The sequence below is a fragment of the Meleagris gallopavo genome, chromosome 1 (genome assembly GCF_905368555.1).
Source record: "Meleagris gallopavo chromosome 1, MGAL_WU_HG_1.1, whole genome shotgun sequence".
Classification (NCBI taxonomy): Eukaryota; Metazoa; Chordata; class Aves; order Galliformes; family Phasianidae; genus Meleagris; species Meleagris gallopavo.
The window spans coordinates 91,571,884-91,597,761 of record NC_139404.1 but is presented as its reverse complement, the minus strand read 5'-3'; the positions used below and the strand labels follow the sequence as shown (position 1 = coordinate 91,597,761).

At 41.2% G+C, this 25,878-nt stretch overlaps 1 protein-coding gene across 2 annotated transcripts; it reads right to left on the bottom strand.

The window, feature by feature from the left end:
- Positions 1-207: 207 nt before the first annotated feature.
- On the bottom strand, positions 208-25,458 carry VGLL3 (vestigial like family member 3). 2 transcript variants are annotated; one of them, XM_085240843.1, is made up of 4 exons: positions 25,136-25,458; positions 15,972-16,224; positions 10,349-10,849; positions 208-4,696 (listed from the first exon to the last, which is right to left on the bottom strand). In XM_085240843.1, exons 1-4 carry the CDS (start codon positions 25,226-25,228, stop codon positions 4,653-4,655), a joined length of 891 nt encoding a protein of 296 aa, XP_085096969.1. In that variant the 5' UTR covers positions 25,229-25,458; the 3' UTR covers positions 208-4,652. The 2 variants fall into 2 exon arrangements, with proteins under 2 accessions (XP_085096969.1, XP_085096965.1); XM_085240839.1 differs by having other exon boundaries at positions 15,972-16,227; positions 25,136-25,456.
- Between the last annotated feature and the right edge of the window lie 420 nt (positions 25,459-25,878).

The window sequence follows — 25,878 nt, the reverse complement described above, 5'->3', positions numbered from 1 at the left end:
TACCTGAAATGAATTAAAATAATTGTATTCAACAAGATACATTTGTCTACTGAAAGGCAACATATTGTATCTCTCTGCATAACTCCTTTGACACCATGGTCATCTCTACGCATACAACAAATCAGGGCTTTTGAAAGATTAAGTTTAGGGGTAAGGGGTTGTCTTCTCTCTCTCTCTCTCTCTCTCTCTCTCTCTCTTTTCTGTCTCTTTTTTTTTTCTTCCCTTTTTAAATTTTATTTTATTTTTTTTTTTAAGTGTGGAAAAATTCCATTCACTCCTGAGGTTACGAAGAATGTAACAAAATGCCTACATTTTTTTTTGTTTTTACAGTCAAATGAGATTTAGTAATGTCATTCACTTTATTTCCAAAGAATGTGCATTCGAAGCATGAAGAAGGAATGGAGGAAAGAGGGTACTAGGTATAACTACATGCGTGTGCATATATATATATATGTATGCAAATATATACACATACATAAGAAATGTGGGAGAAGAAGAGCAAGACATACATGATAGACTGGAAACAGAAAGGGTGGGTTCATGCCAAGGTAAGTGATCATAAGCACAGTGGGGAAAATATAATGCTCCCCTCATACAGCCTCTGCTCTCAAGAGGTGTACAACCTGTCTCTCTGAAAGCTGTGGTGGGAAATTAATCTTCAAAAGCATGTTTCAAGGCAGGAGAAACAGAATATTGAGAGAATCTTGACATTCATTGAACGCTTCACACTGCGAAAGAGGAATCAGAAAAGCTGATGAGCAAATTTGTGTGTCTTGTGAGGAGAAGAATCATAACAAAGTGCATTTTACTGTCATCAAGCATGGATTATTCATCTCTCCAGAAATAAAATCTGCTGGGTGGTTAGTAGCTGTAGTATTGCATCATATTGTTAGGATGGAAATGCCCCAGCTGAAACAAAATGGGAATCTGCTTTCCAAAATCCAGTGGTCAGGTTGAGCATCCCCTGCCTTCAAGCAAACAAGATACAAAAACTGAGAGCAGATTTCTCAACATTACCAGGAACAAAATAAAATCCTGGATAACTGTAAGGACTTTCATGTTTAGGTTTTCTTGAAATAAAACAATAGTTTCCCTATGTTCTCCCAGAAAAAGTGACAGAGTACATCGTGTTTTTATAAGACCTCAGAAAATGAATCATCCACTTTCTTGGGACAGCGTTAGAATCCACCACACACACAAAAAAAAATGAAACTCCCTTAGTAACACATTAAGACACATAACTTGCCCGTAACCTGATTTTGAGAGCCCTTTATCCTATCTGTGAAAGCATGAGCAGCCTTAGTATTCCCTTTTCTTTCTCACTGCCATCAATGTGCCATAAGTGGGACACTGCAAGCAAGCACTCCTCTCCCCTTTCAAGAGCAGTATTAGCATAGCATCTGCTTCTCATAAGCACATTTCTGTGAGTGTAAATGTGCGTGCATAGACCCATGCGGGAAAGAGAAGCAAATCTGCTCAATTTAACTTAAAAACTTGTCACAGAGAAGAATATATTTTTCTTCTTTCCAATCCTTCAAATCAGAGAATAGAAGGATGGCTACTGCTACGTACTCAAGCTTTTACTTTCCGCTCAGTTGTTAGTACAGGGGACTGTTTGTTACTGGGGAAAAATAACTGAACCTATATGTATTCCAAAGCTGGCTGACTGGCGTGTGAACAGCTACAGATGATAGCAGGTTTTTATTGGCACTTGTCTCCTAGAGCCTGCAGAGTAACACAAATTCTGTAAGAACATTCACAAGTTCAGCTGGGGAAACAGAGCACATAACAGCAGTCCCTGAGGAAAGAGGCAACAGATTCACCACATACCCATGCCCTCTACCCATTAACTCAATAAAATAGTCAAGAAAGAAATTCCAGTGCAAACTCCAGGCTTGACTGTTCCTGTCCCTATTCTCTTTGACAACTACAGAGAGCAAGAGGAGATCTTTCATCATTTGAACTTGCAAAGAGGAAGGCAATGAAGTGACTGCTCTTCCTAGACATTAACTAAACTGTTTCAGGAAGTCAAACATATTACACTCAAAAAGAAATACTGCTTTGCTCTCTTCTCCCCTAAACTCTCCAACTCTGATGTTCAAAGAGCTAAATTACAACTTTCCTCATTGTTTCCCTTGTGAAATTTTGCCTCTGCCTTCCAGCTTTACAAGACTGGGAGGAAAAAAAGGAAAATACTTGGATTTTTTTCCTCAGTATCTCTAATACTGTAAGAATTCCTAATTTTAAATTTACCTCAGGAACTCGCATTTCCTAAATGATTCTGCCCTGATAAATAAACATATCATGGAGGCCTTTGATACCTTCCTTGCCATGCAGTTTTCCCAATCTGTTACTAATTCATTGACCAACTGAGGAGCTAGCTCAACCAGAACAGCAATGATATACAGAACTCTCACGAGAGTGAAACTCAATAAAAGGAAGAAATATTGATAGACTATAAAGATAAGAGGTGGGAAAGAGGGAGAATAGCATTTAATTCAGCATCCCAACATAGAAACTATAGCCCTATTATTTTTAAGTAACCTATAAGAGTAGTCAATTCAGCATTTTAACACTGCCTGAAACCTCACATCAGTAAGGTACATGTTTAAAGGTTTTCTCAAATTGTGATATAATCCTACTGCCCACAATGCCAGCATATCAAGCCCTCTTTTATGTCAAGGGAGAACTCAACACCTCATAGGATCAAGTTCAAAAGCTTGGAGAAAAAAAGCAGTACGAGGGTGGAAGGCCTGAATTTCAGACTGGCAGACACATCCCTACATTCCCCCTCCCCTTTCACACACACATCCATGTGGTGTCCACCTGACAAATTTACATTCACAATACTGACTGCCTTAAAATTATATTGTTTCTTATATCAGTCATATGCTTAGGTCTTGGTTTCCATGTAGGTGGTTTGTCTTTTTGACAGGGATGCCTGAAAACAATAGTAACAGAAATATAATAGGTTATGAGAGCCTTGGGAAATGTTACAGAGGGATCCCTAGTGTATTCCTTCACTGAAGGTATACAAAGCAGAAAGGCAACATTTCCAGGCAATATCCAGGATTTGGCAACCCTGATCCTGTGCTCGGTCTCAGCTAGGCAAGTACTGTCACTCGCTGGAGTAACTAGGGCTAGACAATGCCATCACGGGAGTGGGGTTGTTGAGGGCAACCTTGCAGCCCTTATTCAGGATTGGATTGTGTTCTTGGCTTCAACTAAAGTCATTAGTAAGCAAGTCAGACCCAAGATCCAAGGCCAGAAATGTGGTCTTCATACATTTTGTAATGTGCTGTGACTAGACGTGGCCATGTCACTTCCCAGTTCAGATTCTTACCCTGACAGCGACAAAGCCCAGCTTTTGTGCGTGCTGAGCATGTGTAACTTCTTACAAAATTCAAGAGCAGTAGCTGGGTCCATAACGCCCCCTGCAAGCCTTAGTTTAGACAACCAGATTTTGAAGTCAACAGCAGCTGAATGTTTCAGCATTTCCAATGAAGTCCTCAGGAGACAGATCAGGCCAGTTGAAAACATTTTGTTTCTGCAAGTCATGCATTTTTATGAAAGTGACATTTCTTTCCTAAACATTCATGTTACAAGTTAAAACCCTCGAAATAGCTTAGCTGGAAGTCTTGCCTCATGAGTTAAAATAAGAATATGCTGGTAATTATGATTACTATGAGAGCCTGAAGTGTAACTCATAGACAACTGCATCCATCAGCCTCCATGGATCACGGATGAGGTCCGAACTCAGGTCTGATTTAAATCCATGAAAGTATTTGGTCCATTTTGAAAGACTGCAGTTCCTGCAACCCTATGATCCATGCTAAAGGCATTTGCAAGTTTCTGACAGTACAGCACAAAGCCATCTTTAGAAACAAGAACAAAAACACCCTTACTAGAATCTAACACCAGCAGGAAAAACATTGGCTGAAACTTTAGGGGTGAATTATACTTGCTTAAGCAAGAACAAAAGGACAAAAACATCAAGATCTAGCAATGTGGAAACAAGGAAAGTTTAGCTCTTTAGAAAGTAGGGAAAGATAGACATTTGAGGTAACAAAACAAAAACAAAATGCACAAACACATCACAGACATCTAAAAATAGCATTTTATACATTTTTGCCAGTGCTTCTCTGAGAGCAAGTTCTTTAAACAGAACTTAACAATTTTTACAATTTTTTTTAAAAAAATATGCCATCCTAAAATAGCCCATCAATCCTTAACCAAACTTTCTGTATTTCTACAAAAATAGATGCACAAAGAGCTACAAAATAATGTATTCCTGAAAGGAGGCGCACTGCAGTCAGGGGAGTCTTCTTCCCGACATTCGAAACTGTTCATAAAGATATCAAGCTGAACAAAACAAAACACTGTTAAAGGAGCAGAAAGGAGTTAGGTTGCCCAGCTGCAGCAGGCTCAGATGAGGAAAGAAAGAAAAGCGAGTTTTTTTTTCTGTTGTTCGTTTTCCAACACTGTGGGACCCATAAATGGCCTTGCAATTAAAAGGCTCAATAGCAAAACGAGAATGGTTGGTTCTTCTTCACTTGTGTCCTTTGCCCCATGCAAAAGAGTCAGCGATGGTTATGTCACCCGCCAAGCTGTGCTGACTCCAGCTCTAGCTGATCTTAAGTTATATCTGGACTTCAAAACCAAGAAGTATCCTTGCTCTTGTCCTGATGCTGTAGACCTGGATTTCAGAAAAGAAAAGTAACGCTTAAAATCTGATACATCTTCTTCCTCCCCCTCCCTTTGCCTCCCCAAGCATGCAAAGTGAGGATAAAAAGTTATTGATTTAAAAAAAAAAAAAAAGTAACTTACCATCCTAGTGGATTTGTTAGTAACACTGCTATTGCTTCCAATTCTATCATTTATGTGGGATAAGCCCCACTTAAGTTTTAGACTGGCTTGAGCAGTTCAGGAATGCTGATAAAATCATGCGTGCTTTTTTGTTTTGGCCTCATTCGAAGAGGACCCGGGTGTGATAAAATCCCCCCACAAGGTCTGTGCGGACCATCAGCTACAGAACATCATCATTTTTCCTGATAGGGGCCAGCCACTGACCCCATCTCTTTTCAGAAAGATCTGTAACACTATAGGATCTCACCATTTCTATGGCATTTCACCTTATGGAGGAGGGAGGGAAAGTATTCATGCAGCAAGTTAAAAAAAAAAAAAAAAAAAACACAAATAATTTCACCTACAGAGTGTCAGATTTTTAGCCAGGAATGGCTAGTGCTTCCACATGGGAAAAATTAATGATTTTCAGCTTGCATTTGTTATGAGTTCTTCTAACATTTTCCTTTATAAAAGTGAGGACTATCTAATAAATGTGGTGCTATGTTGTGGCTTTAGCATTACGGACTTGGAACCTGTGTTACAATCTGGGATTCCTCTATTCCAGAAGGATTCAATCTTTACTAGATTTACACCCAACAGGGCAGATACCTAAAATCCAGACCATAGTGAAGGAGGTGAGGATGAAACTTCCCAAAGAAGATATGGTTTTGCTCATTTACAGGGAAAGTGAAAAGGAAAGGTGCAGGCGCTTGTTTTAAGAGGTAGTAACACACTTACGCCTCACTGATGTAAAACCTGCCCCTTGATGTTTTGTGCCAAGCAAATTAAATTTTGTGAAAGGTGTAATTCCTAATACTGCTGTATCGGCAGCGATTCTCTGTTCTGTATCATGCCATAATTTGGCCTCCTATGCCAAGACCAATGCACAAATTACTTGATGTACTATGAATTTAAGGCCAAATCCACCACTAATTTAAATAGGTGCAACTCTCTCAGACTTCACTGGTGTTGCAGCCACTGAAATGCCTGTTTGGTAACTGGTGAGAACTGAAGAATAGCTGAACATAGATCATTCATTTCCTTATCTGATCACATAACCAAACCCACTGTGGCTCCCTGCTCCATTTAACATGCACTTAAATCTATTTCTTTGGACTGAAAAGCTGAGACACCCCTCCACTAAGGCAAGCCACATTCAGAGACTTAACTGAATGAGGATTATTCCTTTTTGCTTATGAGTTAAGAGTTTTTCTGGCAGTATCATTTACAGACAGAGACATAAGCTGCTGTTAATTTTCTTCAAAGCTCTCTCAAAGCTAGCGATGAGAATTTTGTTATATTTTTCCCCGTCTATTTAATTTTTCATTTTTAAAGCAAGGAAAAATAAAATAAGAGGGAGTCAGCAGGAACAAAAGCCCCCAAAGACAGAGAAAGCTGAGGAGAAGAGAGAGATTATATAGTTCATACTGGTTAAAAAAATAAAAATAAAAAAATAAAAAAGCACAAACGTGCTTTTAAACACGTGTGTTTAAGAGGACATCTTCCTGACGGTAATGACCAGTAGAAGGGAGATACCAGCTGACCAGGCACCTTCCTAGTTAAATATCTTTGCAACAAACAGAAACAACTGCAACTGAGAGGTTTAAGGTATAGCCATTAAGTCCAAACAGCCATGGAAAACAATCCAAAGAAATAAAGTTGCCTTAGCTACAGAACTGAATGTAGAACACTTTCCATGCCTTTTCCTCATTATATTCCCATTTTCTTTATGGCAAGACTAACTGCACTTCTAACATGTCATCCAAGTGCAGCCCTACTAGCTAACCAAGAGCTTTAGCTTGCAGCCTGCTGTTAGAACAAATGTTTTCTCCTCCTCAAAGACATCTTAGCTTGTGCTGCACGAGCGAGTATTTCCGCACCAGCAGAACTCCCCATCTCTGAGAGGCCAATGCTCCAGCTAACTGCCTGCCACACATGCAGAACACAGGCTGTATAGGAACATCTAAACAAACCTGATGAATGGTGACAAACATGTAGTGTTTGAGCAGAGACAACTCTGCAGAAGGCAGCAGTCTGATCACTCCAATTCTGTGTTCAGTATGACATGCTGGCCTACAGAAATTTCCAAAGTTGACTTTGCATGGTTAGCCAGGACCAGAGGACACCAGCTAGTTCACCTGCATTTAGGGACAGATGAGCAATTCAGTTGGAAAATAGAATTGCAGCTCTTACATAGGCCAAAATCTTGCTCTGCTTTGAGTGTGCTGGGGTTACAGAAAGCCTTGTCTGGCACATCTGTCCAACAGCAGGGCAAGATTTCTTTCTAGCAGGCTCCACAACAGCGGGGCACTGTACTCCCCACAGGGCAGCACAGCTGGATCTGACCGACACCTGAAGAGTGCCTGTGCTGGCTGCTCTGCTCCTGAGGGCACACAGGCAAGAACTGATGACTGTAGGTGCGACAAGGCAGAAATTCTTCCTGGTTTTACATGCCCAACTCAGGCGGCACACCCTTAATATGAATGCAAGGATTCTGCAGTAATGCTCTATCTACATGTGCCATGAGCTTCTGTCAGCATATTAGAGGCTGAACTTGCTTTGCTTGGCACTGGGAGGACAGAGAACTTAAGGCTTAATCTATAAACAGGTTGTGCTCAGTGCTTGATACAAAACTGATCCTTATTTTGAGCACTTCAGCTTTGGAAAGGCACTGTATACCAGGAGCCACAAGCATAACAGGTTGCAGCAGATTTGATTTAGGCTAGTGCTTTCTTTAATCCCACTTGTGCCAACACAGAAGCTCCTAAAAGGGTTAATTTGTAACATACAGCATGAGGATTAAGCCGCATTTAATGGGAATCAGGTACTTAAATCCCTACTCATCCCTCTAAAACAGGACCATGTAAGTTCGAACAGATGTGCATGACAGATCAATATTATATTAGCCCTGCAAACAGCGAGATGCTGAAGTCCCATACAATCTGTTCTGAAACGAATTCCCAAATGACACCCAGCATGAAAGGTGAACCCTGTCTTAACCTCTGCAGGGATTCAGCATCATTCATTCAGGAGATGGTGTATTTGGCTTTGCATGGCAGAGATGCAACAATGTAGCTGGATGAGGGTAAGGTTACAGCCAGCTTGTTTTGTATCCCAAAGATATCACTCCATTTAATTCAGCATGAAAAGTTTTGCAAATGTTTCTATAATCCCATGGGACAGTAGCATAAGAAATGTGACTCACTGTAAGAGGGCAAGAAAAAAATAATCATTTGCATACATATATCTGAAGGGTCAAGAAAAGCACCCTCTGCGTGTTAGCTTTTTTCAAGTGAGTTTGGTTTTTGGTTTTTTGATTTTTTTTTTTTTTTTTCATATAAATCAACTGAAGCTTATGGAATCCAACACACTGATAGTTCCAGGCACTGATGTCTTTTATTCTCCGAGAGTCGTGGGCAAAGAATCCAGAACTGAAGTTTTCCTGCCACTGTGACCTTACTTAGGGGAAACATCTTCCAAGAAGAGTTTCTTCCAAGCCCTCCAGTTTTCAGTCTCTCTGCTGAGATTACTAACCCTCAGAAAAGATGCATATAATGAAATCGTGTGTTGTGGAGACTTATGCATTAAAAACCCTACCTTGGAGAGGAAAGGGAATAAGAAAAGATCCCTGCTGAGATCCTCTGTTTCTACAAAGCAGTCACACATCATTTTTCCTCTTTTATTTCTCTCACAGGAACTCATAGACTTACACAATAAGCATGCACCAGAAACTGACTGTCCATGCCTTCCCCACTGCTCCCACCCTGAATGGACAACTATTAGACATGCAAGATATTGGTAAGAACTGTCAAATCAGGGTCTTGAGAAAATTAGCATCCAGCTGCACCCTTCCACAGGAATTTTCACAAGGAGCATGAAGCACCAGGCAAAGGCTATATTAGTCCTGTAAGGCAGTGCTAGGACCTACAGTCTATTTTGAGGTACTGTACTCTTGAAGGAAGATTACCTGGCTTATGAGAAGAACAAAGAAGCAGTAAGCAAGCCAACTTGCCCAGCATTGGAATAACTCACAGCCTAGGCAAGATTCAGGAAGTGGTTCTTGACTAATCGTTCTTGATACAGTCCCTGCTTCATCCTCCAAAACGTAAGTCAACTTCCAGAGTTCTGAAGCTGGACTGCTGGGGCCACTGTCAGACCAGCTGTCTGGTCCCCTCTATCAGTGGCAACAGCAATTTGCTCCTGCTTCAGAAAAAGCAACTTCCATAATGGAATTTGTCAAACTTACAGTGTTGTTAGATTATCATCTTATTCCTACAGGCATAAAACGCAATACTTCTTGTATCATCTGCATGGCTGGAAATGTTATTAATAAATATAAAATTGTCTAGTATTAAGAATCGTATTGCTCTTTTTCTTAAACTCTTGAAGGTGCAAGTGGTATGGTATGGTATGGAAGAGGTTACTGGTTCTCAGTTACTATTAAGAGAAGAGAGGTTTTAGTAGGTTCACTTAGCAATAATTAGGATATGATTGCTAATATTTCATATTTAAAAAAACAGCACTTTTTTCCCACCACCAATTCCTTGTTCTCCTATGCATTAATCAAAGCAAGGAAGCTCTTCTCGTATACTGAATTGGTCAGCTAGAGTTATCAAGAAGACAGCCTCAAGAAGACAAAAACAGATATCTTAAGGAGAAGAGAGATGCAAATGCAGTATTTCCTTAATAAAGTAATAAAAGTTGTTTAAGTAGTAATCTGTAAGGATTTCTGCTGATCAGATAAGTACCAAGCAGAAAAAGGAGGCCATAACACTGTACATGAGTGTGGAAGGAGGTGCTGCAAATGTATCACCCATCCCCTGATACCAAGTGACTATGAACAGTGAGGGTTGCCAGACTGCTCCTAATACTGAAGTGAGAGCCTTCAAGTCAAAATTTGCCTATGATGCAACAGATGTAGTTTATGAAGGCAGTCCCATGGACGGGGGTAGAATAAATCTAATTTGGAGATCTCTGCCTAGAGCCTACAGAATGAAGTTTAGTGTGATGGTGAGCGCAGTTTAACCAGCAACTTCACTCTGTGTGACACCTGGAAACACAGAGGAAGGAAATGCTGGTCTGTTCCAATTTAGATCAATAATATGCAATCGTTGTGTACTGAGAAGTTATTAGTTGTGTCCTCTTTGGAGCTATATTTTGGTGAATAGACACACTAATTAGCTGAATGAGCTGGAAGCTTTCACATGGAAGTGTAATTAATTATTTCCCACAAGATATAAACAGAAAAAAAAAAAAGTCACTATACAACTCATTTGGCTTGAGTGGGACCAAGAGCAACAGAGGTCTTTCAGCAAAAGGCAGAGAGAGCTGGATGTTTCACAGCTTGTCTGCCCTGACAGCAATTTCAGGAGGGATTCCCATCTGGAAACATATTTGGAGAAGGCTCTGAGAAAAAACCCTGCTTCAGCTGCAGGGACTCCACACCGCTTTTCTCAAATTCTTCTTTCTAAAACAAGCCACAGACACAACTGAACGATCTTACCTGCATCAAACCCAAAACTTGGCACAATGTCCACCGTTCCATGAAAGGCTCCAGCCCATGCTGAGGTAGCGCTGGTGACAGCAGCAGGATCTGTCTTAGTCACGTCACACTGAGGAGCAGGAATCCTGGCTGCACGTACTGAAGGCATCAGCAGAGACCCATAGCGGGGGTCGCGGTGCGAGCTGGGATGGTGATGGTGCATGTGTGGATGAGGGTGATGGCGATGCATGTACACGTCATGCATGTGTGCATATGAAGGGCTCACCTGAGATGCTAAAGGATAATGCCAGGATTCAGTTGCAGCAGGGGGAGGAGGTGGGGGAGTCTGATGAAGGCTGTGTCCTGGCCAGCTGCTGGGATCTGGTGTTGGGAAGGTGCCTGGTGCAGTAATGGGGAAATCGGGGTGTACTCCACTTAAGCATGGTGGTGGGGGAGGCTGGTAAGAGCTGGTCCAAAACGAAGTTGGGAAACTGCTCCTTTGGCTTGATATTGTTGAGTTTTCTGGAAGAGAGGATAGAAATGAAGTATGACTGAAGCTGAAAAAACAATTTAATGACAAAAGCCCCTTAATAATTTTCTACTCTCAAATTTATAATGCTGAACCGAAGCTTACTCAGTAATCACAGAATCACAGAATGGTTGAGGTTGGAGAAAACCTCTTAAGATCATCTAGCCCAATCTTGTTCAAGCAGGGTCACCGAGTGCATGTTGTCCAGGATGACATTCCATCAGATTTTGGACAAGAACCAAACTCCACACCCTTCCTGGCAACATCGTCCAGTGACTGATCACGCTCACAATAAACAAACAAACAAACAAACAAAGTGTTTTCCTGTGTTCAGATGGAATTTCCTGTTTTCTAATTCATGCCCTGTGGCATTTTGTCCTGTCAACAAACACTACTGAGAAATGCTTGACTCCCTCATCTTCATTTCCTCACACCAGGTTTTTACACACACATAAGACATCCTTGAGAAGACTTCTCCAGGCTGATGAGTCATAACTCTCTCAGGGTCTTGACACAGGAATCAGGAAGAGATAGTATCTCCTGATCAGACCAGAACTTATCATTTAGAAAGGCAGCTGCTGCAATTCTAAATGCTTCTGAGGACAGTGAACCAGCTCACACTGCAGAATGAGACATGTGGCTATTGGAATAACACCAGTTCTCTTCAAATTCATGGCATGCTTTAAAGGGGTAGTGATCAACTGAATGCACCTCATGTTATTTTCTTATAGAATACACAACATTGCCTGTTGTCAGGCAGAGAACATCACCTATGTAGCTGAAAAAAGTCTTTGCCAGAAATAAAAGACTTGCTGCTTCTTACAGCTAGGGCTCAACTTGTATTTAAATGGATTCCAATAACTTCAAATAATGAAATCACATTCTAAAAATTCCTCTTTTGAAGGTGCGGTTAGTGTTTTTGATGTGTAGGAAAGTATTGGCATCTCCACTCACATATCGCTCTTGCCAACTCATGTTTGAAAGCACTGCTTCACGCAATATGTCACAGCTCAAATAGCTTGGGTTGGTTTTGGTGGGGTTTTTTTGGTCAAAAATGGAAACATAAAAATACAGGACTCTACCTCTGATGAAAGAACAAAGTCATAAAAATAGCCTATGAAGAAATAAAGCCAGGAAAGCATAATATTTGACAAGGTGAGGAGTTCTCTATCCCTCATATAGCATTTACAAAAATGTTTATAATATTTTTTCTAAATGACTTTTTGTTTTGCATAGTTTAACAAGCAACTGGAATGAGATTTGAGTGAAGACAACATTGAGAATGAACAGATTCTTCAAACACTCCTGCTTCTAAACTTACATAAAATATTTTGGAAACAAAAACTGTAAAAGTGTTTTCTTATTGCGTCACTAGAACACTTATGTATCTATTTTAAAATCCTTTCAAATAACAATTTTTTTTTCCATACATCAATTGGCCAGGATTTAGGGAGTTTATTGAGTCTGATTAACTTCTGGTATTGGAAATACCTTTACAAATGCACTATGGACAATTGTAAAGAATTATCTCTGTGCCAAACCCTCTCAGAAGCTGCAAGCCAATTTAGCAAACTGCAATATGGCCTTCTTCAAAAGATTGCTTCTTTTTTTAGCATTATATTCCTATTGTGATTCATACTAGAAGACTGAGGGGAGCCTCAAGCATATAACAGAACCTTCAGCATCCCTCTGAAACTGGTATTGTTCATCGCTTATAAACTGTTCCTCTGTTCCTTGTTACAAGGGATTAGACTGAGACACAGCGTGCACAGGGCTTAATGTTGGCAGTAGGGTTGCAAAAAAAAAAAAAAAAAAAAAAAAAAAAAAAGCAAAAACAAGCTTCTACATACCCAGTCTCAACAGGGGAACAACTTGATAATGTATTGTCAGTATTCTGGAAAATTAATCACTGTCATGGAGAGTTTTTGAAAACCATTTGGCTATTATCAGAATGGAAAAGCCTTAAATCCAAACCACCTCACTTCAAAAAAGGGCAGAAAACTACAAACTATCTGCAGGATAATTTTAGTATCAGGAGGGTACACTTATAAGCACTGAATTTGCCAATATGAATTCATCCCAGATTGTACATGAGCTTGACTTCACCAATCACACAACAGATCTAGGCCACAGCAAACACATTTGATCATCTCAATTCCTCAAACCCTTGTCCATTTCACAAAGCTGTTGCCACTGTCAAAAACTGTCATGGTTCACCCACCACTGAGACAAGCTCTTTGGTCAAGGTGAACTCATACTACTTGGGGTGCAATGTCCATTCACATTATATGAATTTGCAAGAAAATTTCATCCAACCTGAATGCTCACAGAGGATGCTACTAAACATTGTGTACATCACCATCAAGAAGAACTATCTCTGTGTTGAACCACAACCCACAGCTACCACACATTTCCTCTGTGCTTGAAGTTTGTTCTTTCCTCTAAAGTAATGAGCTCAGAAAATTACATTTACAGATATTATCATGCCAAATGCTTGGCCTCTATGAGACATGGCAATGGAGAGGCACACATTTCAGCCCTGTCCTTAAGAAAAATAAAATAAAATAAAATAAAAAAATGAGTAGTTTGCAGAGGCTTTGGGGGAGAAGAAGGAGGTATATAACCAAAATTGTGTGCCAAGAAAGATACTCAGTTACCACTATTTCTTACTCTGAAGTGGAGAGAGGCAGGGAGATGGCAAGATCTCAGATACCACAAAGTGGTGACTAATGCAAATGTTAATGGTGGTTGGCCAACAAACAAGGAAAACATGCCAGTGCCCACATACCATAAAGAAGACAATGCATAGAATTTTCTGAAGTACATTATTTTTCCATTGAGGCGAGAGAGGAAAAATAACAACCAGCTAGAAAACAATAATTCCCCTTCAGATAGGAAAAAATGTGTTGATAAAAGTACTATAAAGGCAACGTTGATTTCAAGTGTAGCCCCCAAAAAAGATTTCAGGTGTATCAGGTATTCAGCATTCATGTTACTTGAGTCTGTTGTAGGAATCTATAATTTGTACAAAGTCAATCTTGAAGATAATTTTAGCTTAATCTGATCAGTATTTTCTGTATACATAAGACAACTGATTCTCTTTTCTACACACAAGCAAAATTCCTCCTTAAAACAAAAAAGTGTAATAATATCATATTGATGAAATTATAGTTTGCATATCCATCAAGACACTAAAAAAAGCTAAAATATTTTTAATTGTTTTTAAATTTATATTTTAATGATTTATTTACAATTCATTATTTATTAATGATGGTTTCTTATTTATTGACGAATAGGCTTTCCACAAAGTTTATTCATAAAAGATCTTCAATCTAGTGATATTTTAAATTCTTGAGGTAATGGAATGCAAATTCATATGCATTTGCTGTAAATGAGCATCTTCAACTATAGTATATGAACAAAAAGACTAAAGCATTAGCATCATTCTTTCCCTACTTTTTCAAACAGTCATGTTTCAGAAGCTCACTTGTGTCCAATAAAGCCCTTGCCAAATCTCTTCTTTGGAGAAGCAAACATGGTAGTCTTCCCTAGAGTCTTCAGTGCAGAAGCAAGCAGCCCTGCCTAGCAAACTCCTTGGGTATTTTCACACTGCTTCAGCTGGTGGAATGATGACAGAGGGCATATTTTCTTACTTTATTCTTGGAACACTTTCCAGACATGCAGACCTCCATGCTCCAATGGCATGGGGCATCGTGTCTAAAGAGTCAGCACTGCTGTGTGAAGAACTGCTGTGCCAGGTAATCTTGACCCTTGTAGAGACCTCTGTGGAGTCATGTACAACTCAGAGGGTCAGAGCAAAACAGACTATATCTGAGGCCGAAGAGAAGAACACAATCCCCACCCTGAGATATGTCTGTTGCAGGCATGGATCTCTAGTGACTGCCTTGATCCCACCTCTAAAACACTTAAAGTATGTCAGGGTCATTTATAAATGCTCCAGTCTCCTTTTTAGTAAGCAAGATTCAGTTTTACTCTCAGTCAAGTCAACGGAAAATTTCCCATTAACATTAATGGTTTCGTCTCAAGCCATAAATTCTTCTAGCTCCCTAGCCACTTGTGCTGACCTTTTCTTAAACTTCCTTGGATTTGTCATTATCCTCCTGGAAAGCAAGTCCTTCTGTGCTATTTTTCTCTTCACAGTGGTTTCCAAAAATCCTCTCTTTATTATCTGTGACTTTCATTAAATACTCTCACCTCAGCATCACTGATTATGAACACCACCACTCCTACTAGGATCCTCCAGGAATCTCTCACTCAGCTTGTTGCTTCTTTTACAATCCTTTTGCCAGTCCACATAAAGAGATCAGAATTCATGCAATCATGTATTTGAAAAACTGCACAGAGTGACACATGCAACACAAGGGAAGCATGTCTTAATGGCTATCTTTCTCCAGCCACCAACTTTAAAATCTTATCTGTAAGATCTACCTAGCTCATCTGGCAATATCTGTTCAATATTACACTGACAATGCTTATATTCATTATGAAGCATGAATATTACAGTGCTGTTCAAATGCTTCACAGCAGACCATGTTTCTACTTCCTGTTAGGAAGTGAAGTACTGTGAGTCCTATTTGATATGCAAGAGGTCAGCAGCAATCTCTCCTGAAAGCAGGCTACAGCCACATGAGCCAGAGCTTCACCCAAGTCTTTTCCAGCCTGTGTCGGCTCCTCCCTACTCAGAAAGCAGCCACAGATGAATCTTAATTACCTGGCAAAGTCACCCAAGTATGCTGCATGGGTCTCCTCACTTCCAAGGACAGAATCCCAAACAGCTTGGCTTGCCAGCCAAGTTTCACACCTAGAGCTTAAAAATAAGCCTCAGATCTTGCAGCAGACATTTGTGAAGCCACATCAGTTCTTTTTGGCTCCCTTCAAGCCTTTGTGGAACCATGGGTTATGGGAAGAGTGAACTGCTTCTTCCATGGCTTTGGAGCCTCTTTCCCCTTCAATGCACCAGATCACTCAATTGCAAGCAGCTCCTCATTTATTTCAATTTTGGGGGGGAATTTTAAACATGCACAGGGCGACAAAATTTCAGCTGCAATGTAATATCCATTACTATGATACAGCCCAAGTTCCTGCTCCTCTTACCTCTCCACAAAGGACTTAGCCCTGCCTTGCTCTTGGTAAGGGCGGTTTCTGGGTTGAAGCTACTGGCTTGGCTCAAGGCTCTTGAGAAGTGTTCATCCACTACTGAACCAATGTCTCCCTGGAAGTAGGTGAAAAGAACGCAGCGAGAGTTCAGGTACTCCATCTCAGCTGGCTGATCCTTCTCATCTTCTTCTTGCTTGCTGGGAAGGGTCACTTCCAGAGACTCCTGCATCTTGTTGTATACAGCTAATTTCTTCTGGGATTAAAAACAAAACAAACAAGAGATGTATCACTAAAGGCATTCAGTACAAGCTCAACATCTGTTTTCCTTAAAGAAAAATAACTGAATGCATTGAATACTAATTTCAGTTCATTGCAGTTGGGCCAAAGGGATATTTTGCATCAACATTTTACAAAGAAGAGGTTACCAGAGGCACTTACTTAGAATCTTAATTCCTCACGCACAGATGGACCTGCTTCTCAGACACATTTCACAGTCACAAGCAATTTAACAGCAATGGCTTTCACCCAATACCTTCAAAAGAAAACAGGCAGACTCTAACAATTCACTGCTGACTCCCACCTGGAAGGATACTCTCATCAGAAAGGGCTGCAGAGGTTGTGTCCAGCCCTGCGGACGGGTGGCCAAGTACACAACCTCTGTCTTTCATTCTTCTACTTGAATGTCCACCCAGCTTTCCCAGCTGCACTCTCCTGAATGAGAGGACAGGAACAGTGGGTGAACTCCATGATCCGTTAAAAGTCTTCCTCTGCATTTCATAAGTCCACAAAATACATAAATTGTTACTTAAGGCCAGGAAAGTGTGTGGGTTTTTTGGCTGGTTGCTTTTTATCATGAAAAAGTAACTCTTCAGGTGGTGAGAATTTTTGGTTGGTGGAATTTTCTTTTTTAGTTCGTTTGTTTTAACACAAGTTTCTGGAGGAAAGGAGAAAAATTCAAGCAATAAAAAATTTAAACATATGATCTGGAGGAAGAGGGGGATTGACAAGTATGCAAACACATGCAAAAAAAATCCCTCCAAACTAAAAACATGGAGAAGCATTTTAAAAAAAATCAAGCTAGCATAAGCCATCTGTGAACAGCTATTTCAGAATCCTCTCTCTTTCTCTCGAATTAAACCTAAATGTCAAAATAAATGTGTGTAAAGATCCATTCTGCATGGAACATATTTTTCAGATGTTCCACTTTACAACTGTTTTCACAGAAAAAATCTCCCCACAACAGTTGTGCTGCAGGAATCATAGCTTTTAGCCAGCTAGCCATTTCCACAGCTGACTTTACACACAAGCAGCTTCAGGAACCCAAAACAACTACGGCACATATGCAGAAGTATTTCATCACTTTTCTATAGTCTTACAGCTTGACTTATCTTTTATGGTCTGCTTGGCAACAGTTTAGCGCCATCAGAATCCCTTTAACTTTACGGCTTTTTTCTCTTTTTCCAGAGTTGTTCTATAGAGCAAGTTAAACAACTAAGCAGTCTATAAAGTTCCAGTTATACAATAAGTACGTTTGTCAGACCTAGAAATAATTGTAAGTCATTTTCCAATCTTGCATACTATCAATGTACATACATTCGATGCATTCTAAAATCACAGAAGCTGATAAAAATTATCCCTTTGTAACACAAAACAAATTCAGGAGATAATTCTCATTAGTGGTTTAATAACCAAGTGATTATTAAAACCAATTAATTGTAAGGAAGATCTACTTGCAAGTGGAACTAAACCCTACCATACTACAGGCTCACAGCAATTATGCAATGTATCTCACATTATGGTAGATTAACTGGAACACATACAACAGTAATACACTACAGTTAAATTCTAATGCTGTCGTACAAACTGCACTGAGGGATGTAACCAATTTTTTTTTTTTTACAGTCTGGGAGATCTAGGCAAAGGACCTGGAATTCAAATAAATCTCTGCTTCACAAATAAGTAGTACTGTGGTTCTGCTTAGACAAGGACATACAGCTTTATCACAAGATGTTAAAAAACAAAACAAAACAAACAGCAATAAAAAAAGGACAAAATAATAAAGTTTTACTAGAAACTAATTGCTAAAATGAAAGGTAGCCTGAAGCTATCAGACTCACTTTTATAGATGTAGAATTTGAAGTGACCTGTACTTTTCTTGGTGTTTTGTGCATCTTCTAACCCACCAAAAAAAAAAAAAAAAAGTCTAACATTTGCTCCTGAATTGCTCACATGTTACTCACAGTGACCTTCATGGTTTTGTCTAAAAAATCATCATAGGATGAGACCTCAACAAGACAGAAACAGTTATCACAGTATCATACATACAGGAGAAGCATGCATTAGAAATTGATAACACATCCATCTCAGTGGCTTGAAAATGTTTAAACTACAACTCAGATCCTCCTAAAAAGTGGTTGGGAAGGAGACTTTTAATTTTTTTTAATTTTAACTATTTATTTATTTTAAATACAGACGAAGCATGGAAGGGATCCTTTAAAGATATCTAAATAGATACTGATGTATTGCAACATCTCAGATACAGTATGTCTGCTAGACTCTGAATGCATGCAACACACTTTCAAAGTTGGTTTCTATCATTATAGATACGCTATTTGTATCTATACTGCAAGTACACAAATACATACACAAGCACACAATTATATACAGAAACACATCGTTTAATATAGCCCCTGGCTTGACTTGGTTATCAGGAAGGAAGTCTTTCAATGTTCCCATATAGCAACTGGAGCTCAGGAAATTAAAACTTATCTCCAGAGCCGCTTCTCTGTGCAGGAATGTTCCCCTTTCTACAGCCTTAGAATCTAATTCATTTTCCATTTCAACTCTCTTCCCTCCCCTCCAGTCCATGGGTAGTCATTACAAGGCATTCCAAGTACTAGCTGCTTTTGAAAACACTGAATCTGAGTCCTTTTTTTAATGTAAAAAAAAAGATAGCAGTACTGATGGACAACTATAAGGGGTTGCGTACAGACTAAAGAAATTTACAGTGAAAAGCTATGTTTTGCGGAGAGCTTTTTGCAAAGAATGAGATGTCCTAACTAAAAGATGCTTCAAGACTGAATCAACCCTGTGATCAGATACAGATCTACTTAATTTGTATTTCAGGTAAAAAATATCAGCCTTTTTTTTTTTTTTTTTTTTTTCTCATGTAATTACAGAGATTTAAATTTATTAATAAGAAGTAACAGAGAGATAAAGCAGATTTTCCTTGTATGCAGTGGATATACACCCTTTATATTGTATACATTCTTTAATAAAAATAAAAGCTGTTTCTCTCCTTAACTCCCTTATAATTACATCTCTGTGTATGTGTAAATTCTGCATCACTTTTTCTGACCGTAACAGTAATCTTTTCTTTGCATTTTCAGCTGCATTTGAATGAGTGGAAAAGCAGGCAAGACCATCAACTAAATGAATTTGCATCGCTCTGATGAGAGAAGAAAAAATAAAACCAAAGGAGAAAAAACCCAAACACCACAGGTTAGGTTTCTGATAACCAAGCCGGGCTAGTCTGATTTCTCTTCTATTTCTTTCATACAAGGAGTTCTGGCATATATTTAAGCAGTCAACAGTACTTGTAAGGTCTTTATAAACTGTATATGCTGACCAAACACTGTGTCTGCCTTGCCTATGTTCCTATCTGTAATATTTCTATATATTTATAAATTATACCTCTTTTTTCCTTAAAGGCTAGAGACTGAGGTCAAACTCTCTGAAAAAGAAAACAAAACCAACACAGAAAATCTCAACTTGGCCAAGACATGGAGTATAGAATTTAAAGTCAGCTTAGCATTCTGGAAAATAGGTAGAGAAATGGGAAATTCAGTGTCTGTAGCATCTGATACCACATTCAATAGCAGGAGTTTGCAGCTGAGGGATGAATGGTCTGATCTCCAAGTAAATAATACTGTACAGCGTAGGCTGCATTCAGCTTAAACCAATATTATTTTTCATGTTTTGTATATTTACAAACAGACTTATTCCAAAGAGAATTCAAGGACTTACTGCAAGTAGTCTAACAAACGGAAGCTAAAGGTCCAAAGCTAATCAGCAATATGGAAATATTAAAGAAGAGACTGTTTATGCCAGATAACATCATGCAGCCTTTAGGAGAAAAACGGATCGCTCAGATCTTTTACACTAAGAAAGCATGTGGATCAAAGTCTCCCACAAAATCTCTGTCTTGCTGATTCCCCTTATTTTCTGACATACCCTACTCAGAACCAGGGGAAACTGCTCTCAGGCAGTGAAGCCCCAGCCACATGAAAGCCAATGGCAAAAGTCCAATTGACTTCAAGGGTCCCGGATCCCAGCCGGGGTGTCTGGTAAGAATGTCAGAACATTTCTTTTCATAAACTGAAAAAAAAAATCACTTCCAGCTAAAAGCGGCCAGTAAGGCAGCACACCCTAAAAACTACCAAGCACAGTTGAGACTGGAAAAAGTTTTAGTTAAGCTGAGTTTGAATCAAAAATTCAGGCTGGCTCTTATATTACATATAAGCTGGTTCCCTGTTCCTACAACTTATTATCTCCATACATGCCATCATGCAGCATATGGTCCTTTATGCTCCCAAACATGAAAGTCTGGTGTGCCTGTGGCCACCTGTTACAGATTTTCCATTATGAGAGAAAGAACAGGAACCAAAAATAAAGAACCACTACACTGAGGAAATACTATATGACCCTATCCTGAGAAAAAGGCTGTCATTCGACATGAGCTTCTGAGAAGGAATTTCAGTAACAAACCCTAGGCAAACCACAGGCAGTCCTTCATTTGTGGAGCTGCCTGCAAAGCAGGCTCTTATTGATAACACAGAAAGTATTCAAGAAGACAACTTCAAGTAATCATGGAGTGGAATGCTAAGCCTAAAAGCAGCATTTGATGCGTGCCTTGAAAATAAGAAATGCTAACTACTGCCCTTGCAAACAAGCAAGCAGATAGCAAAGCAGCACTCTTTCTTCCAGGTGAAAGATGGGATTTGGAGCAGCTGAGCCTGAAGACCTCACAATATTCAGCTGATAGATGGAAGCAGTGGAAGTAGTCTGAATTTATAATCTATTGGGATACCTCTGAACAGAACTGCACATTAAACCCTAGAGTTCCATTTGTATGTATTTATACGAAGACCAAATAGAGTTTGGTCCAGTAAAGCAAGACAAATAGTTGACATTAGTTGGTCGTCTCTCATGGGATTAAAACAACAAGAACAACAAACTTCTTCCCTGAAAAAAAAGCCAACCTCTTCCCCCCCCCGAGGACCTAATCCCAGCTTTACAACCTGTAATTCTGAAAGCAGCCTTTGAAGCCCCTCATTCTATAGCGAAGTCAATTGCAGGGCACCCATCAGCCTTGAGGAAGGAGCTGAGCGACAAAAACGAAACACAAAGCTACTCTCTGCCCTGCTATCTGCTGTATCAGATGCTGTGGACCACGCACACCTAGCATCAGTATTATAAGTCAGTTCTCAAAGCTGCAAACATGTGATGCAAAGAACTTTTCTGGAAAACTGAGTTACATTGTACAAGCATGGGTTTAGCTACAGCCAGCTGACACAATGCTGAGCATGACTTGTCCCTGTCTGCAGCGATGTTAGTCTGGAAGGAAGAGTTGAGTTAGTGACCTAATTTATAAACAGAGACAAGCCCTTATCTGGAAAAAGTCTGTCTACAACACTGCCAGAAGAAAGTCTGACTTGAGCATATCACAGCTCTTTATGCGAGACTGATGTAGCAAGGATGCTCTTTGGCTTAGCTCCCCACATCTACATACCATGGAGATGTTCCAAAACTACCATTTACTGTAACTTCTCATTTCAAAGGTCATAAGCTCAACTGTGAGTGAGCCAGGGTGAATCCTACCTTAGCCTGAGCTCTGCAGCTCACTGTCCCTAGATGACAGGGTATGGCAAGCTGTCATTGTGTTCCTTGTACACCAAGAATAAATCAAAATTCTTCACCAATTAGGTGTTTCCAGTCTCTTCGAACGAGCAGCTCTGTTACACCCACTCCTCACCCAAGATATAAGCAAATCCGAGGCTTACTATTGCAGTTTCAGAACTGTGAGAAGAGTTTTAATTTCATCATACCAAAGAGCTTTACACTCTGGCAAGCATGACTCCATACCACGCACAAGAACATGTTCTTATTGTAACACTATCACACATGCAGTCCGTATTTTGGCAAAGAAATGTAGAAATCCCATTTTATCTGCAGGAATAGGGTCCCAGCCCATTTTCATTAGTTCCTTGTGGCACCACATAAGCACCTAAATATACATACTCTCATTTCTCTCCAGCAAACATCCTGGATTTCAGCAGTCTCAAAGATTTAAGGTGCTAAGCCCTCACTCCCATTAACATTCAATAGGAATTCAGGCTTCAGTCCACTGAGCACTTTAAAAGAAAAAGTCTCAACTAAATTAAGTTGCTAGCATGTCTTTTCTCTGCTGCAAAATGGTTAAAGTGGAGGTTCCACAAACTGCACATCGCTGTGCAAGGCAAAATCAGATCTGCACTGATTCAGCAGAGTGACAACTACAGAAGAGAAATGTTGGAGTACCTCTGGAGTGGAATATCTTTTAAGAACGTGTGATGGAGCATCCTCCAAAGATAAAAACAAGATAAAATACAATCTGGGCACATATAGATCCATTGTTCAGGGCAACCCAAGATCTGTACATACAAAAAGCAGGTGCTGGTTCAAACCCTGCTCAGCACAGAGCAGTGACACAGTGTCAGCTGCTTGACAGAGACATATCTCCATACCCACATGTGCAGCATGCAACCTACAGAAAGAGAAGGAGGTGGCCTCCAGAGAGGTTCTGTGCCCAGATCTCAAACCTGTCTATCTGCAATGACAGTTCCGCTGCTAAGGAGCTTGCTTTGATCTTCAAAGTGACATGGAAAGCTGGCATCACCCATTGTGTTTGAGACAGATGCATTACAAGGATCTATGAAGATGCATAAGCTTTAATTAGAGCAACACATGTCCAGCTCAGAGAAATTAACAGGAGAGTCAAGAAAGACAAATTCCTTCACTGTCTACGGAAAGACAACAGAGTAGTACGAGGGCATTGGAAAATGCCCCAACAGAGTCCTTGGATACTTTAAGGGTGAGCTCCGCTCCGTCAGTTCCAGTGCAGGGCTTTATTTTTAAAGATGCCCCCCTAATACATCTTCCCTCATTGTTATTTTTAAACCAGTTTTGATTCCAGCAAAGAAGAACATTCTTTAAAATGGTCATCATCTCTACAAAGAGCGCAGGAGTGTCTTACATGTTGAACACATGTGGAAGGAGAAACAAAAATCTGGCAACAGACTCTTCTTCCCTCTTTCTTAGGCTCTTTACCACTTGATTAAATGTTCTTGACAGGATGATTTGAAAGAAACAGAGACTCACAGAATGTCATGCATTATCTAAGCAATCATTCCACCAAGACTGCAGAGAGATGGGGAGTCCATCCCATCTTTACTACTTTTTTTTTTAAAAAGCACTGGATTAAGGGAAAACCCATGAACAGCCCTACAGACCACGGCTGCTGGAGGCAGAGGGCGCAGCACGCAGTTCGGCAAAAGCACCTCGGTTTTCCAGCCTGACACTTAACTGGTTTGTGAAGACCCTCCAGCTCCAAATGCTCCGGCGAAATTGGCACAAGCAGGATTAACTAAAACAAACTGTCAATAACGCGTGGGACAGTGAGTTCTAGAATACTTTTTGGTGGAAACGGGATATATTGTACTGGCCACAGCTCATAAGCTGCATTGGCTCAATGGAGCTGTGTTTCTCGCCTTGCATATCTACCTCCACATTTCATAAATAATACAAGCCACAGGAACTCAGTTTATTTAAAATGAAATTTCAAGAAACTTTGGCTTTTGTTAGGGTGCCTCTGGGATGTTTCAGATGTGGTACTGCTTACAGCTGATGGAGAAACTTCTTGATTCTGTTTAAAAATAAAGAGCAACTGCACAGGAGTGCGACGCAGCCGCTAATGGGTGCTCAAGAGATTTTCACGTATGAAGTGCTGCAAAAGCTGGGAGAGAAACATAGCCGAGCGCCTGCAGAGCCAAGTGCCAAAAAGTCCACCCAGGCCTGAAGTTCCAATCACACTTTTCTACTTCTAGGTCTCTTAATCAAGGAGTCTAATCACTTGAGGTTATTTATTTTCCCACTAAGTCGAGGAGGCTACTAACAGGAGCTCTGGATACTCAAAGTTCACAGCTAAAAAACACTGAACAAGGTGAGGGTTCTGCAAGCTGTGACCTAGTTTAGAGAAGAAATAATAACACAGGCATGCTGCAACAGACTAAACTCGTAAGCTTTCCAGAGCCCATGTTTACAGAGAATAACGTGAGCAACCTGGCAAAGTCCACTTCAGTGCCGCACTACAAAAACTCTTCCTCCCAGTGATAAAGAAAAAACAATAACAAACGATTGGAATTTTAATGGTTTAGCCCATATTTGTGTCTCCCAGGCAAGTTGATATTAGGGGTCACTTCCCATGTACGGAGAAAACAATCTTCATGGATAATAATGATAAAACCTTATGGAATGCAGCAACAACCAAAAAATGTATTCTCAGATGACTACATTAGGGCCAAGTCAATATTAGTCCCACTTCACCCACGCACTGCATAGTCTAAAAATGCTGTCAGCCTGATAAGAATTTCCTGATTCACTTTTTTTTTTCTTTTTTTTTTTCTTTATTCTTTTTCCCTTCCAAATACATTCGATCACCAATTCAGCTGCAATCCTCTGCAGCGATCCCGCAGTAGAGCCGGGCGGTGCTCCGGGAGCGGCGCGGTCCCATCCCCGCGGCTGCCGCACGTTCAGCTCAGTGCGCGGCTGCGGAGCGCACAGCGGAGACGGAGGTGAGAAGCAACTTTCTCCCCTCGCCGAACAAGCCGGCCCCGCTCCCCAAATATACGACTGGGGATGGCTTTCAGATTGATTTCAAAGTCTTACCAGGATCCGCTGCTCTGAGGCACCCTCACGAGCAACCCGTGCGCCGGGGGCTGCACGGCGCATCGGGCGGAGGTCTCCGCCCCGGGCAGGCAGCGATGCGCCGTGCAGTCCGCCAAGAATGGGGGGGGGCCGCCGCGACACCCCATCGCCCTCCCCGCCGCATCCCCGAGCCTCACCTGCGGGCAGCCCCTCGAGGGCGGGCCCACGTAGCGGGGCACGCCGCACGCCGCCGTGCCGGGCTGCTGCATGGCCACGTCCGAGCAGCTCATGGCCGCGGCCGCGGTCGCCCCGCACCGCCACCGCCTTCTTCCTCCTCCTCCTCCTCTTCCTCCTCCTCCGCGCTAGGCGGCCGCGGCGGGGCCCCGCGCAGCGCCGACTGCCAGCGCATCTTCGGCGGCAGCCGCTCCCCGCGCCCGCACTTATAGCGCGGCGGCGGCTGCGGCGCGGGACGCCCGGCGGAGGTGGCGGCGGAGCGGCCGCGGGGGCGGGGGGGGAGAAGGCCGCGCCCCCAGCCCCCCCCTCCCGCCCCGCGGGCGCGCAGAGCGGCCGGAGGCACCTGCGGGTGTCCCCCAGCGGAGCGGTTCTAATTGACGCGTGTGCGCGGGTAACTGGCTAACAGCTACATCACCGTTGGCACCTTATCGGTAACTTTTCCTTCGGGTGCGGGGACAGCCCCCCAGATGAGAGTTACCTGCATGGTCCACCTCTGCTTCCTATGCTATTGGTAGCGCTGCCGCGAAATTCACCCGGGAAAAAGGAGGAAGGATCCTGTCCTTTAGAAGCTGGCAAGTGGGATGTGTTTTCAGCTCCCTGAAGTATCTCTTCCCACCTTTTGTCCATCGATTTTTTCAATTTTATTTTGTGTATATTCTCCCTGTTCATTGCAGGGGAGTTGGACTAGATAACCCTTAATGGTCCC